Source organism: Falco peregrinus, chromosome 6, assembly GCF_023634155.1.
Source record: "Falco peregrinus isolate bFalPer1 chromosome 6, bFalPer1.pri, whole genome shotgun sequence".
Taxonomy (NCBI): Eukaryota; Metazoa; Chordata; class Aves; order Falconiformes; family Falconidae; genus Falco; species Falco peregrinus.
The window spans coordinates 58,422,380-58,433,890 of NC_073726.1; the positions used below are offsets into that span (position 1 = coordinate 58,422,380).

The window sequence follows — 11,511 nt, forward strand, 5'->3', positions numbered from 1 at the left end:
CTTCTGCCAGCTCCATGTTGTTTGACTCTCGCCACGAGTGCCTTTTTGCCTTCACAGCGCTGGCTGGCGAGGCTGTTCCTGCCCTGTGCCCCACAGACACAGCCGCACAACTGCGTCCGGACACGGGTGGCCGGTTCCCCTCTCCTCGCTGAGCCCCCCCGGGAAAATCCCTTTCCAGGGCGCTGTCAGGCTCGGGCCGGGCCGTGGGTGGGCGGCTGTTTTCTCAGCCTGGTGAGTTTGCACAAGGTCCCGGCTGCGCCGCTGCAAGTTCAAGGTCCCACGGGAGCCGCCGGGTTTGGCTCGCACCCCGCTGCCGAGCCGGCCCGGCCGCCTGCGGGGGGAGCAGGATGGTACCGGGGTGCCCGAGGAGCAGCAGAACCCGCCGGCCCGGTCGCGGCGGCGCTGGTAGCGCGTGGGCACCGGGGTGTCGAGCGGCGCTGCCCGTGCCGCGGGGACGGGTTCGGCCCTGCTGCCGCCCCGGGGGCGCGGGGGGGGGACGGCTATTTACCAACCCACCGGGGCTGGCAAACCGTCTGTCCCACCAAAACCCAGAGGGGGCCGGGGCCGGGGCGCAGCTCTGCAGCTGGGAGCCCCCATTTTGGCCCTGCATCACCCGTGGGACCAGCCCGGGGGCTGCCCTTGGCCCTGGGGTGGCGGGGAACACACCTCCCGGGCTCAGGCGTTCGGCTCCCCGTGGGCAACCGGGAGGTGGGGGTGGGCTCTCCCCGTCGGCCGCCCCCAGGGGGGATGATAAAAATGAGATAAATAAAGCAAAATAAAATAAAATATGAAAATGACAGTAATAACAATAACAATAACAACAACAATAATAATAATAATAATAATAATGGCATATCGAGGAGGCCCCTAGAGGCCCGGGGGGTAGCGGCCCCCCCGCCGGCGCGCGCGCGGTGCCGCGAGGCGGGGCGGGCGGGGGGCGGGGCCGGGGCCGCTTCCCCTGCACAACAAAAGGGAGCGCAGCGGCGGCGGCGGCCGGGAGCGGCGTTGCGGGCGGCCGCCCTGCGCTGCGTGGCTCGCCGGTGGGTTGGCGTGGGGCGGTGGCGCGGGCGCGGCGGGTTTGCGGGGGGCGGGAGCTGCGGGAGGCACGGCTCGCGCCGGGCGGGGGCTCGGTGGGGCAGGGGCCCTGCCGTCGGGCGGGTGCCGGCGCAGCGGAGGCGGCTGTGACCCTATAAGGGGAGGCGGCGGCGCTGGCTCCGCGGCGGTGGGGGGATGGCCCGGGCCGGCAGACGCCCCTCGGCGGGCTCGTAGCGCCCCCGGCCGCACCGGGCACGCCACGGCCGCCTGCGCGGGAGGGGTTTTCGGTGCGTGCTGGGGTCTCCTTGCACTGACACTTCCCTCTGTTCCCGGCTCCCCAGGTGTACCGTGATACCCGCCCCCCCCTGCCGCCGCCGCCATGTCCCGCCGCAGCCAGCGTCTCATCACCACGCGCTATTACCCCGGGGACGACGATGCCACGACCAGCAGCAGCGGCAGCTCTCTGCTGGGGGGCCAACAGCTCCCCTTCAAGGAGAGCACCGGCAGGTCGGTGGGTTGGGGGGCCGGGTGGGACCCCCTCGTCCCGAGCGCGGCCGGGGCGCTCCATCCCGCGCCGCGGACCGGCCGCCTTCCGGGGGGAACGGGGGGGGGGGCGGCAGGGCGGCTCGCGGCAGGGAGTGTGACAGCAAACTCGGTAACTCGCTGCGTGTGGGCACAGCCACCCTGGCACTGGCTGCGACCCCGCCCCGGTAAAGGCGCCGTCTCCCCCCCCCCCCCGCGCCCTCCCGCCCCGGTGCAGGCGGCCGGCACCGGGTACGGCCGGCGGGAGCCGCGCTGCGAGCGCGGGCCGGAAAACCGCAGCAGCGCGAGCGGAAGCGGCGGCAGCAGCCCCGGCAGGGGCGGGGGGGCCTTTCGCAAGCGGTGGTTGCACCCTGAAACCTGCTGCCATCTGGTACGGGGGAGGGGGGCGGCAAAGGGAAGTGATGCGGCCGAGGGGTGGTTGTGAATTCCCCGGGTGCTCTGTGACCCCACCCCGTAACCGCCCGGGGCCGATGGGGCCGTTCTCGCCCTCGGCAGGACGATCAGGAGGAAATCGAGCAGCACCAAGCGCCTCTCTCCCTCCCCGGGCACCCAAACCTCCTACTACAGCGAGTCCCTGGTGAGCGAGTCCTACCTGGGGGGCAGCCGGGGCCTCGCCGCCCTGGGCAGCTCTGTGCTGGATGATGCCCTGGACAGCAGCACATACTGGGGTGAGCCCGTCCTCCCTCCCACGGCAGCTGGGGACCCCCCTGGGCAGCGGGGGGGGGGTGGGGGGGGTGGCGTTGGGGCAGGCCCCCCAGGCTAGCCGATGAGGTTGTCCCCTGTGAGGGGTGGTGGTGAGTGGTTTCTCAGGGGGATGCTGTTTTGGGGCCAGGTGGGGAGCTTTCCAGCAGGAAGAGAAGAGGCGTAGGGGACGCAGAGTCCAGCAAGATCAATGGGCTGTTGGAGAGCAAGATGTATGACACCTACGCCTCTTCGTCTGGGTACTCCTCGGAAGACGACTACGCAGGTAGGGATGCACCAGCCTCTCTGCAGTGGCAGCGGTGCTGGAGGAGATGTCCTCAAGGGGACCAGCCCAGGGCATGGCTGTGCCCAGGGTGCTGCCAGCCGCCTTTGCATGCCACCCCCTGTGCAAAGCTTTTGCCCTGGGCAATGCACAGGGGCACAGACTCTGTTTTAGTGACTTACTGCCTCGCTTCTTCCTTTCCAGGTCAACTTTACTCTGGCCAGAGTAGCTCTGGGTCGGGGCTGAGGACCGCAGCCTCTCGAGTAGGCTCCTTCCTCTGGCAGGTGCTCACCTCCCCAGGTGAGTGGAGGACTGGGGGTGGGGGTGCTCTAGCAGCACCTTTCTCCCATCAGCATCTCTGTTCTCCGTGTGCCATGTGTGCTGCTCCTTGCTTGGGTAGAGGGGTTTTATCCCCCTCTGTGGGAGCATCCTCTGGGATGGAGGGATCCTCTGTTGGACTCTGCCTGAGGCTTGGTTTCTCTCCTGGCAGTCCGGTTCGTGGGGTGGCTGTTCTCAGGACTGGCAGCTGCCTGGCACCGCCTCACCGGCACAGCTCCCCACACGGGTGGCGTCCCCTTCTCTAGGTGAGTGTGGTGGCAGGACAGCAGGGTGGGGGAGGCCTGGGGAAGACCTGCAGGATCTCAGAGAGGGGCTGCCCCACAGAGCCCAGCATGGTGGGGTGGGCGTCTTGTGCCAGAGCCCGGTTGGGCTTTGCTTTCCCTCTGCCCCCATCCAGAGGAGCACTGCAGTGGGGGAAGGTGGCTGCAGTCCTACAGGCACCTCTTTGTGCTCCAGGCGCTACCCATGGCTGAAGAGGTCCCTGCTTCTGCTGCTGCTCCTCCTGCTCCTTGCTGTTGCTGCCTACGGTGAGTTGGCCTGGCTCAATCTGTTGCCCTGATGTCTGGGGCAGTGCAGAGCATCCCACTGCTGTATGTGGGGGATGGGATGGCCCTAAGCTCAGTGCTTATAGCTCCTTGTACCCTGGTGCATCTGCACCCTTGTGCTGGGGCTTCCTGGTAACCCCAGGTGATGCTGATATGGCTGTGCCTCTGCATGTCCGCCCTGTCCCCTGCTGTGGCCCACCACTGGCTTGCCTTTTTAACCATCTCATCCCCCCGATTGCTCAGGAGCTTGGTACTTCTACCCATACGGGCTGTCGACATTCAGCCTCCCCACCTTCTCGTGGTGGGGAGCTGGAAAGCTTTCCTCCTCTGATGTGCCTGGAGCAGGGGACCTGACTGCACTGGACCAGGTAAGGCATAGCGGTGGCCCAGGTGACTTGCAGTGAGAGCTGGGACAGTGTGTTCTGTGTCTGAAAGAACCCTTCCAGGGGATGGGGAGGTGCTGGGGGTTGGTGGAGATGTCTCCCCCAGCTTGTCGCCATCTCACTCTGGGGGTGTCCCAGGAATGGAGCAGGACCAATATCTGCTGGCTGCTGGGAAGCAGCAGATGAATAAAGTGCCACTGACGCTGGGGACCAGGTGGCCTAGGTCCTCTTTCACTGGGATCCCTGTGGAGCAGGTGGTCCCCAGCTCCCTGTGGGGGCTGCATTGTGCCCTGCCTTTGCCACTGCAGGGGCTTCGGGGGGAGCACCGGCTCCTGGCTCGCTTCCAGGCCCTGGAGAAGCGCTTTGAGGCACTGGAGGCTGAGGTGTCACGGTGGGAGCTGCAGCGGGGGGCGGCAGCCGTGGCAGCAGGGGGAGAGCCGCCCTCAGGGGACGTCTTGGCATTGCTGGAGGGACTGATGAGCCGCCGGGATACAGGGCTGAAGGAGCATCTCCGCACTGACATGACCAGCCACCTCCAGGTGAGGGGCGTGAGGGGCACATGGGGACTTGGGTGCGTGTGGGTTTGGACTCTGATGTTCCCCCATGTTCCCCTCACCCTGCAGGGTGAGCTGGATGCCCTCCGAACTCAGGTGCAGAGGGATTTAGACGAGCGCCTGGGGAAGATGGCACAAGCCTCTTTGGTAAGGGGGTGAGCGTGTGGTGGTACCTGGGCAGGGACATCCTCACCACTGGCATCATAGGTCTCACAGCTTCCCCTTCTCCTGGCAGGAGATGGAGGCACGCTTGATGGAGCTGAACTCGAAGTGGCGGAGGTAACGCTGGCTGCCAGGGCAGAGATGCTGCTGCTCTGTTAGGGGCAGGCAGCTAGCAGGGTGAAATCCCCACGGCGAGGCTTAGGAGGGGTTTCCAGGTCTAGTCTGTTTGAGGCAAAGGAGAGGTTGAGTGCTACGGTCTTGGCAGGGGAGGGGAGGGATGGATATGCAAGTATGTCGGCAAGAAAGTGCTCTGGCGGGTGGCAGGGCTCAAAAGGCAGTTGCAGCAAATGACCTTTGCCACCATCATTTTGCATCGCTGTGAGGACTGTGGCCCTTCAGCCAAGGAGCAAGCTGGGGATGCTTTCCCGCAGGATGCAGTAGAAAAGGTCACTGCCACAGGAAATGAAACAGTTTGGAGCAGGTGATGGGGGATGAACCTCCTCCCCCAAATTGCAGAGGGGAGTTGGGACTGTCAGCGTGAGGTTTTGTTGCCTTTCTCCTGGCACAGCTCAGCGCAGGAGAGCCTGCAAGGGAGCTTCCAGCAGGAGGTGGGTGAGCTGGAGCAGGAGGTGGCAGCGCTGAGGAGGGAGCTGGCAGGTCTCAAGTCGGACCAGGAGGTGATGGGGAAGAACGTGGAGGGGATGCTGGAGCAACTGAAGGCGGTGCGGGCTGATGTGAGTCCTCCAATCCTCACCCTGTTTGGCAGAGGGAGGCATGAGGATGCCTGCCCCAGGGCTGAGCTCTGTCCCCACTGTTTCAGATGGAAACGCAGTTCCCGGCGTGGGTCAGTCAGTTCCTGTCACAGTCCCGGCGGGATGGTGCCGCTGGCCTCATTCTCCAGCGTGAAGACTTGCAAGCGGAGCTCCAGGCCCTGGAACACAAGATCCTGGCCAAAGTCTTGGAAGACCGGAGGCTGTCGTCACGGGATGCTCAGGCCGGTATTGGAGTGGCCCTGCAGCAAGCGGGGACTGCGGGGGTGACAGAGGAGGTGAGTGCTGGCCTGAGCCCCAGGGACATGATGGTGACCACAGGTGTGGAACTGGGGGCTGTGCCCCACTGTGTGTATGCTGGGGTGGGGCTGGCACACATGCCTGGCAGATGGCAGAGCTGTAAGGACAGCCATTACAGCTGGGACATCGATCTTGGCCCCAATCACAGCTGGCAAGAGCATCCCTGAAACTCCTTCATCCCTTCTCTGTTGCCAGCCTGTCCTGGGCTGTGCCTGCACCCTGCCCCAGAAGAGGTCGCAGGTGGCCAAATCCCCATGCCTGTGAGACTGTGGCTGTCTCAAAATCCAAGTTTCTGCTCAAGCATCAGAAGGTGGGGCAGGTGCTAGTGAGGTTTCCATGGGTTGAGCATCTTGCTTACCCTTGTCCTCCAGCAGTGCTGCAGAGTCATTTGGGACAAAGCATTTCAGCAAAATGACACCAAGGGAAAAAATGAGCCTGCTTGCTTTGGAAGAAGTTGCTGGCAATTCCCTGCGGAGGTAGTGGAGGGAGGGATCAAGCTGGGATTAGCAGGCCCTACAGTCTGTGCAAGCTTCATGCATGCCATAAAGTTTAGATCCACAGTGGTGTTGCAGGGTCCCAGCTCCTGGGGCTGGGTTTGGCTCCAGAAGCATGCTCTGGCCTGCTCTCCCTTTTCCAGATGCGCAGAGCTCTCATCGATCCTGAAGGTTGGGGCAGGAGGAGCCAGCAGATGATGCTGGGGAGGACTGGGTGGGCTGTCAGGTTGCCTGGTACCCACTGGGGGAATACCCCTCCTCCCCTGGGGCCAACCCCTCTTTCCGGATGGGGATGAGGGAGCCCAGCCTGCCTGGGTGCTGCCCTTTCATTGCACAGCTCCTCTCGTCTGGAGTATTTTTAGCAACCTCTGATGAGGCTTCCCAGCCAAATGCGTGTCCTCTCATTTTTGCCACGGTGATTCATCCCCTGGCTGTTCTGTGGGAAGGTCCTTGCGCCCTCTCTGTCCCTGCAGGGTGGAGGCGGGTGGGGAGCAGGATGCCTGCCCTGGCCCTTCACCCGTCTTGTGCCCTCTGCTCCTGCTGCAGCAAGTGCATCTTATCGTGGACCAGGCCCTGAAGCGCTACAGTGAGGACCGCGTGGGGATGGTTGACTACGCCCTGGAGTCAGCAGGTGGGTGGTGGGGGAGACTTGCCCACCCTGGATGAGCCAGCCATCCTGGGGAGGGGACCACAGGGTGCTGGCACCCAGCTTATCTGCTGTCCTCCCCTCTCCATGCCAGGGGCCAGCGTCATCAACACCCGCTGCTCAGAGACCTATGAGACACAGACGGCACTGCTGAGCTTGTTTGGCATCCCCCTGTGGTTCCACTCACAGTCCCCCCGTGTCATCCTGCAGGTGGGCACCGGCGGGGCGAGACCCCACTGACAGGGAGGACCAGCCAGGCTGGTTCTCACGTGGGCTTGGTGGGTTTTATTGGGCTCTTGCTGTCACTCTAAGCAAGCGGCCAGGCTGATGTTGGGATGGAGGAGAAAAATGTCACTGATGGTGATAACATTGCTGGTGTCTTGCTTCTGTGTTCGTAGCCAGATGTCAACCCTGGGAACTGCTGGGCATTTCGTGGGTCTCAGGGCTTTGCTGTCATCCGCCTCTCCAGCATCATCCGCCCCACAGCCGTGACACTGGAGCACATCCCGAAAGCCCTCTCGCCCCAGGGGACCATTCCCAGTGCCCCCAAGGATTTCGCTGTTTATGTGAGTGCCCTTGCCCAGACTGGAGGGAGGACTGGGGGGATGTGGTGGGAGGGTGCCATGGTGGAGAAGGGCATGGGGGGAGAGGGCTGGTGAGCCCCACACCTGGCTGTGAAGTACTCTGGGGGGCTGCTCTTATCCTGAAGAGGAGGAAGAAGCAGTACTGGGGGGGGTAGGAGAGGGAGAGCACTGGGCTTTCAGGAAGCATTTTGGGTGACACTGGGAGAGAGGCAATCGAGTAGGTGTAACTCTTGGTCTTCTCCCCCTGCCCCATCCCTCCCCACTGGCCCCTGGCCCTGTTTGTCTCTTTTGGCCTGGAAGAGCAGGAGCAGGGGCCAAGCGTGCCTGCTTCTCTGTCTCCTGCTTCTGCCCGGGGTGCAGTCATTGTCTCTGGTCTCCCTGTCTGATCGCCCCGGTTTTCCCTTTCTGCTTCCCTGTCCCTCTGTAGGGCTTGAAGGAGGAGGGAGAGGATGAGGGTCTTCTCCTTGGGCAGTTCACCTACAACCATGATGGTGACCCCATCCAAACGTTTTACTTGGAGGTAAGTGCTTTGCTGTCAGAGCACCTGACCCCAAGAAGAAAATGGGGCTTGTGGGGTCTTTGAGCCTGTGAGAGTTCTCAAAGGCTCAGGTGTTTTTCCTTCCTCCTCTCCCCAAGGGCAATGCTGTGGGCACATACCAGCTGGTGGAGCTCCGGGTGCTGAGCAATTGGGGCCACCCCAAATACACCTGCATCTACCGCTTCCGCGTGCACGGGGAGCCAGCGCACTGACCCCCGGCTCCTGCGAGGGACGAGGATGCTGCCGGGCTGACAGCAGGAGGGGATGCGTCTGGTTCGCTGCTTTGCACGTAGAAATCCTGGGATGTGCCAGCAGCTGCCCTGGGGAGCTGCTCCCCTCGGGGGAGGAGAAGAGCTGGCGTTTAAGGGGTGAAGCTTTCACTCGTCCAAGGACTGGGGTGGCGAGGCAAGAGCATCCCACGTGGGTCCTAGCGCAGCCTGGCTTGTTTTCTGTGCGTACTGGACGTTTTAACTTTTTAAGCTAATTTTTTTATCGGGTCTGCGCAGCCCCTCATCCCTGTTTGTCTGCTCCTTTCTGATGGTGTGCGGAGCGTCGCTGGGGCTTGGGGAAAGGGGTACGTAACTTTGCAACGTGCTTCATGCAGGCTTGGGCGTGATGGGGTATATGGGACTGCGCTGACCAGCTCAGTGCCACGGGAGTAGGTAGGAGCCACCAGTCATGGCCACCGAGTGGCTCCCCTCCACGTGGGGCCACTCCTCCTGCCTCGGTGATGGTTCAAGTGAAAATCTTCAGACCTCCAATGCTGGGCTGGCAGAGGGGAAATAAGGCAGTATTAACGAAGTATTAATGTAAAACTAACGGTTTAGGACAGCAGGAGGGGAGAAATTCAGCGTGTGTTGGTGGCGGAGCCTGCCCTGGTGCCGCTGCCCATCTGCTTGAGCGCTCCCGCTGCCAGCGGCTGTGGTGGGTCTCGGCAATTCCATTGGGCCCCCGGCTCCATGGTATTAGGGTTGATGATGCTATTGAAAACTCCTGTTGCCTGCTTCCCTTTTGAGGTTTTTTTTTTTGTCTTTTTAAGTGGGGGGAAGGTGGGGGGGTGGGAAGGAGTTATTTTCCAGTTGGGGTGTTTGGGATTATTTTTTTGTAGTAACAAAGGGGGGTGGGGTGAGGGGGAGACTTTTTCCATGCAGTTTCTACTTAACCAGGGAATGTTACATGGTGCCACTTGGGCGAGTGGCTTAGATGCAGAGGGCTAGAGCTTTGTTTAGTAGGCGAATAGTGCACACAGTAGGATAAGCTAGAATAAGATGAGCAGAGCTGTTTAAAATATGGGCCTAGAGTTGTTGGTGGCTTAGTAGCTGGACCTGGGAGGCAAGGTCCTCTGGACCTTGGACTGCTGCTTGGCAGGGTGCCAGAGGCATTCCTGCCTTCCCTTGCTCTGGAGATGCCCTCCGAGACTGCAACGCATGGCTGCGGCCCCTTGCCTGCGGCTGCATCTGTACATAGGCGACTTTGCAGCGAGCAGGAGCTGCTGCCCCAGTGCTTGGCATGAATCCCTCTGTGCCTCAGTGGTCTCTTGGGTGGGAGATGGGGCAATCCCCAGGGCCTGCAGGTGCCAGCATGCTTCTGCACCTTGGGGAGCAACAGGGCCTCCCCCTACCTGCAGTGCTCAGGGCCGTCTCCGACACCTCCCGGTCCCTGATGGCAGATGGCTGGCACAGGCTGACCTCCTTTCTCTTGGAAGGGTTCCCTTTCCCTCCTGCCTTCTCCTCCCTGGCATAGCTTGGTTCCCTGAGCCCTGGGCTGCAGAGGACTGTGCCAGAGCAGGATGGGGCATTCTGCCTGCAGCGGGCGCGTAGATCCTGCCAGTACCGCTGGGGGGGAGCCGTGGCAGGGCACTGCAGGCGGGATGCACAGGGACCTTCCCCAGGCTGAGGAGTGCCAGGGCCATCTGGCTGCCTCACCTCCTGGCTGCCTGCATCACGCTCTAGTTTGGCTTATGTCCTTGGGTGGCATTATACAGCCTCCACACTTGTGTTTTGTTGAAAGAAAAGCTAAAGGGCTCATCTTTAGCATTTCAGCCCTGTCTGATGCTGGCATCATCCTTTCCCTGGGACTGTCCTTTCCTGGGCACAGGCGGGGCACCATGAATTGATGCCCATTCTGTTCTTCCCTGCTTGAAGCACTGTAGGGCAAGGGACATAGAGAAAAGGGGCTGAAGAAGTGTCTCCCTTCATCGTGCCCTGATGTGTGCTGAGCCCTGAGCTCCTCAGTACCAGCCCCAGGGGATGAGTATGATGGCAGCGTGTCCTTTCTGGAGGGGTCTGCTTACTCCAAGCAAGGAAAGCAAGCCCAAAGGATGCAGCCCCCTCTCTAACAAGTTAAGTTACTCCATGTAACCCTCTGCAGAGCTGGGAGGCCCTGCTCCTGGGAAAAAGCAGTCCTGCTGCCAGATCCAGTGATGATAAATTCTCTCCTATACTGAGTGTAGTCTTAATTCTTGGCAGCAATAGCCAAAGTTATTTTAAACTTGTCTACAGCTGTGTGCTTGCCTTGGAGTCATGTCCATGAGTACCCTGTGCACATAGAGTTCTGCTTTTGTGTATGCCTGGACCTGTCCCAGGCTCAGCAGAGTAGCTCCTATATTTAATTGAATGATAAAGAGAGAGCAGTGATTAAGCTCTCCCCCTTCCCCAGGGGTTCTCTGGCTGCTGGAGCAAATGCCATAACCATGAGGCTGGAAAACCTCCTTTTTTAATGTCCTTTCTGGCTCCCTGGCTGCCAGGGTAGATGGGGTCTTTGCCCAAGAAAAAATGTTTTTTATAGTACATCAGGCACACTGGTGAGAGGTGGGAAAGAGTGACCTCTTTTCCTGAGAATGGAGTTGGAGCAGGGTCTCTGCCCCTTCCGAGGGGGTGTTAACTTGCTGGCTGTGGGGTGGGGAGCATCTGGCTTTACAGGACAAGCTTGCCCTGTCCCTGGGAGATGAAAGTTTCTGCTGTTCTGAGGCAAAAACTCCTGGAGATACCAGTGAGAGGAGGTCACCCTGGGGGCTTATGCCCTTCTCTAAGGGATAGTGCTGGTTTTGGAGGCCTCACCATGCTGACTGCTGAGGATCCCAGAAAGGCATGCTGAGGCTATGTGCAGTTTCTCAGCCCCCAAATGCTGCACTGGTGCAGGGCTGCAGCCTGAGCGCCCGCACGGAAGCGCCTGGCCAGCTGCCTCTCCTGCAGCAGCTTGCAGGATTTCTGCAACACTTATCTGAGCTGCCAAGAAAAAGAGGGCACATTAAACTGCTGCTTCAGCATGTGTGCCCAGGGGTACTTAATCCTAGTGCTGATGCAGATGAGCCTGGTGAGGCAGGAGAAACATGAAACAGCTGTCAGAGCAGACTTCCCTTATTTACTCCCATTTCCCTCCTCAGTTTGCCCTACACATGTGTTATGAATTAGCCCTGCAGAAACAGATGGTTACAGGCAGGAGATGAGTTTGTATTTGATGCTGTAGCCTGTTGCAAATGCTGCACTGTTTTGTTCATTCTATTTTTTAATCAACAGATTGTAATTTATGCCTATGCAAAGAAAAAAAAAAAGACCAAGACAAATAAATTATATCAAAACTGCTGTGACTGTTTTGAGTGTTTTGCAGGTGAATTTGCTGGTGGGCAAGGCCGAAGGCTGCAAAAAGGAAACT

At 60.6% G+C, this 11,511-nt stretch overlaps 1 protein-coding gene across 3 annotated transcripts; it reads left to right on the plus strand.

The window, feature by feature from the left end:
• Window positions 1–924: 924 nt before the first annotated feature.
• On the plus strand, window positions 925–11,441 carry SUN2 (Sad1 and UNC84 domain containing 2). Of its 3 annotated transcripts, XM_055807481.1 has the most exons (18): window positions 926–1,040; window positions 1,377–1,542; window positions 2,074–2,246; window positions 2,411–2,545; window positions 2,747–2,842; window positions 3,033–3,126; window positions 3,338–3,408; window positions 3,670–3,794; window positions 4,118–4,348; window positions 4,433–4,510; window positions 4,599–4,642; window positions 5,094–5,259; window positions 5,346–5,573; window positions 6,636–6,720; window positions 6,830–6,945; window positions 7,134–7,301; window positions 7,747–7,839; window positions 7,956–11,441. In XM_055807481.1, the coding sequence occupies exons 2-18, from the start codon at window positions 1,415–1,417 to the stop codon at window positions 8,067–8,069; spliced, it is 2,145 nt and encodes a 714-aa protein (XP_055663456.1). In that variant the 5' UTR covers window positions 926–1,040; window positions 1,377–1,414; the 3' UTR covers window positions 8,070–11,441. The 3 variants fall into 3 exon arrangements, 2 of the variants coding, with proteins under 2 accessions (XP_055663456.1, XP_055663457.1); XR_008747707.1 differs by lacking the exon at window positions 7,956–11,441 and having other exon boundaries at window positions 925–1,040; window positions 7,138–7,301; XM_055807482.1 differs by lacking the exon at window positions 926–1,040 and having other exon boundaries at window positions 1,164–1,542.
• The last annotated feature ends 70 nt before the right edge of the window (window positions 11,442–11,511 follow it).

Excerpts from the sequence above, each read along its gene's own strand:
- SUN2 (XM_055807481.1), top strand. The coding sequence starts at position 1,415 with ATGTCCCGCCGCAGCCAGCGTCTCATCACCACGCGCTATTACCCCGGG. Across the intron at positions 1,543-2,073 it reads TTCAAGGAGAGCACCGGCAG|GACGATCAGGAGGAAATCGA; the intron begins GTCGGTGGGTTG and ends CGCCCTCGGCAG. Across the intron at positions 6,721-6,829 it reads CTACGCCCTGGAGTCAGCAG|GGGCCAGCGTCATCAACACC; the intron begins GTGGGTGGTGGG and ends TCTCCATGCCAG.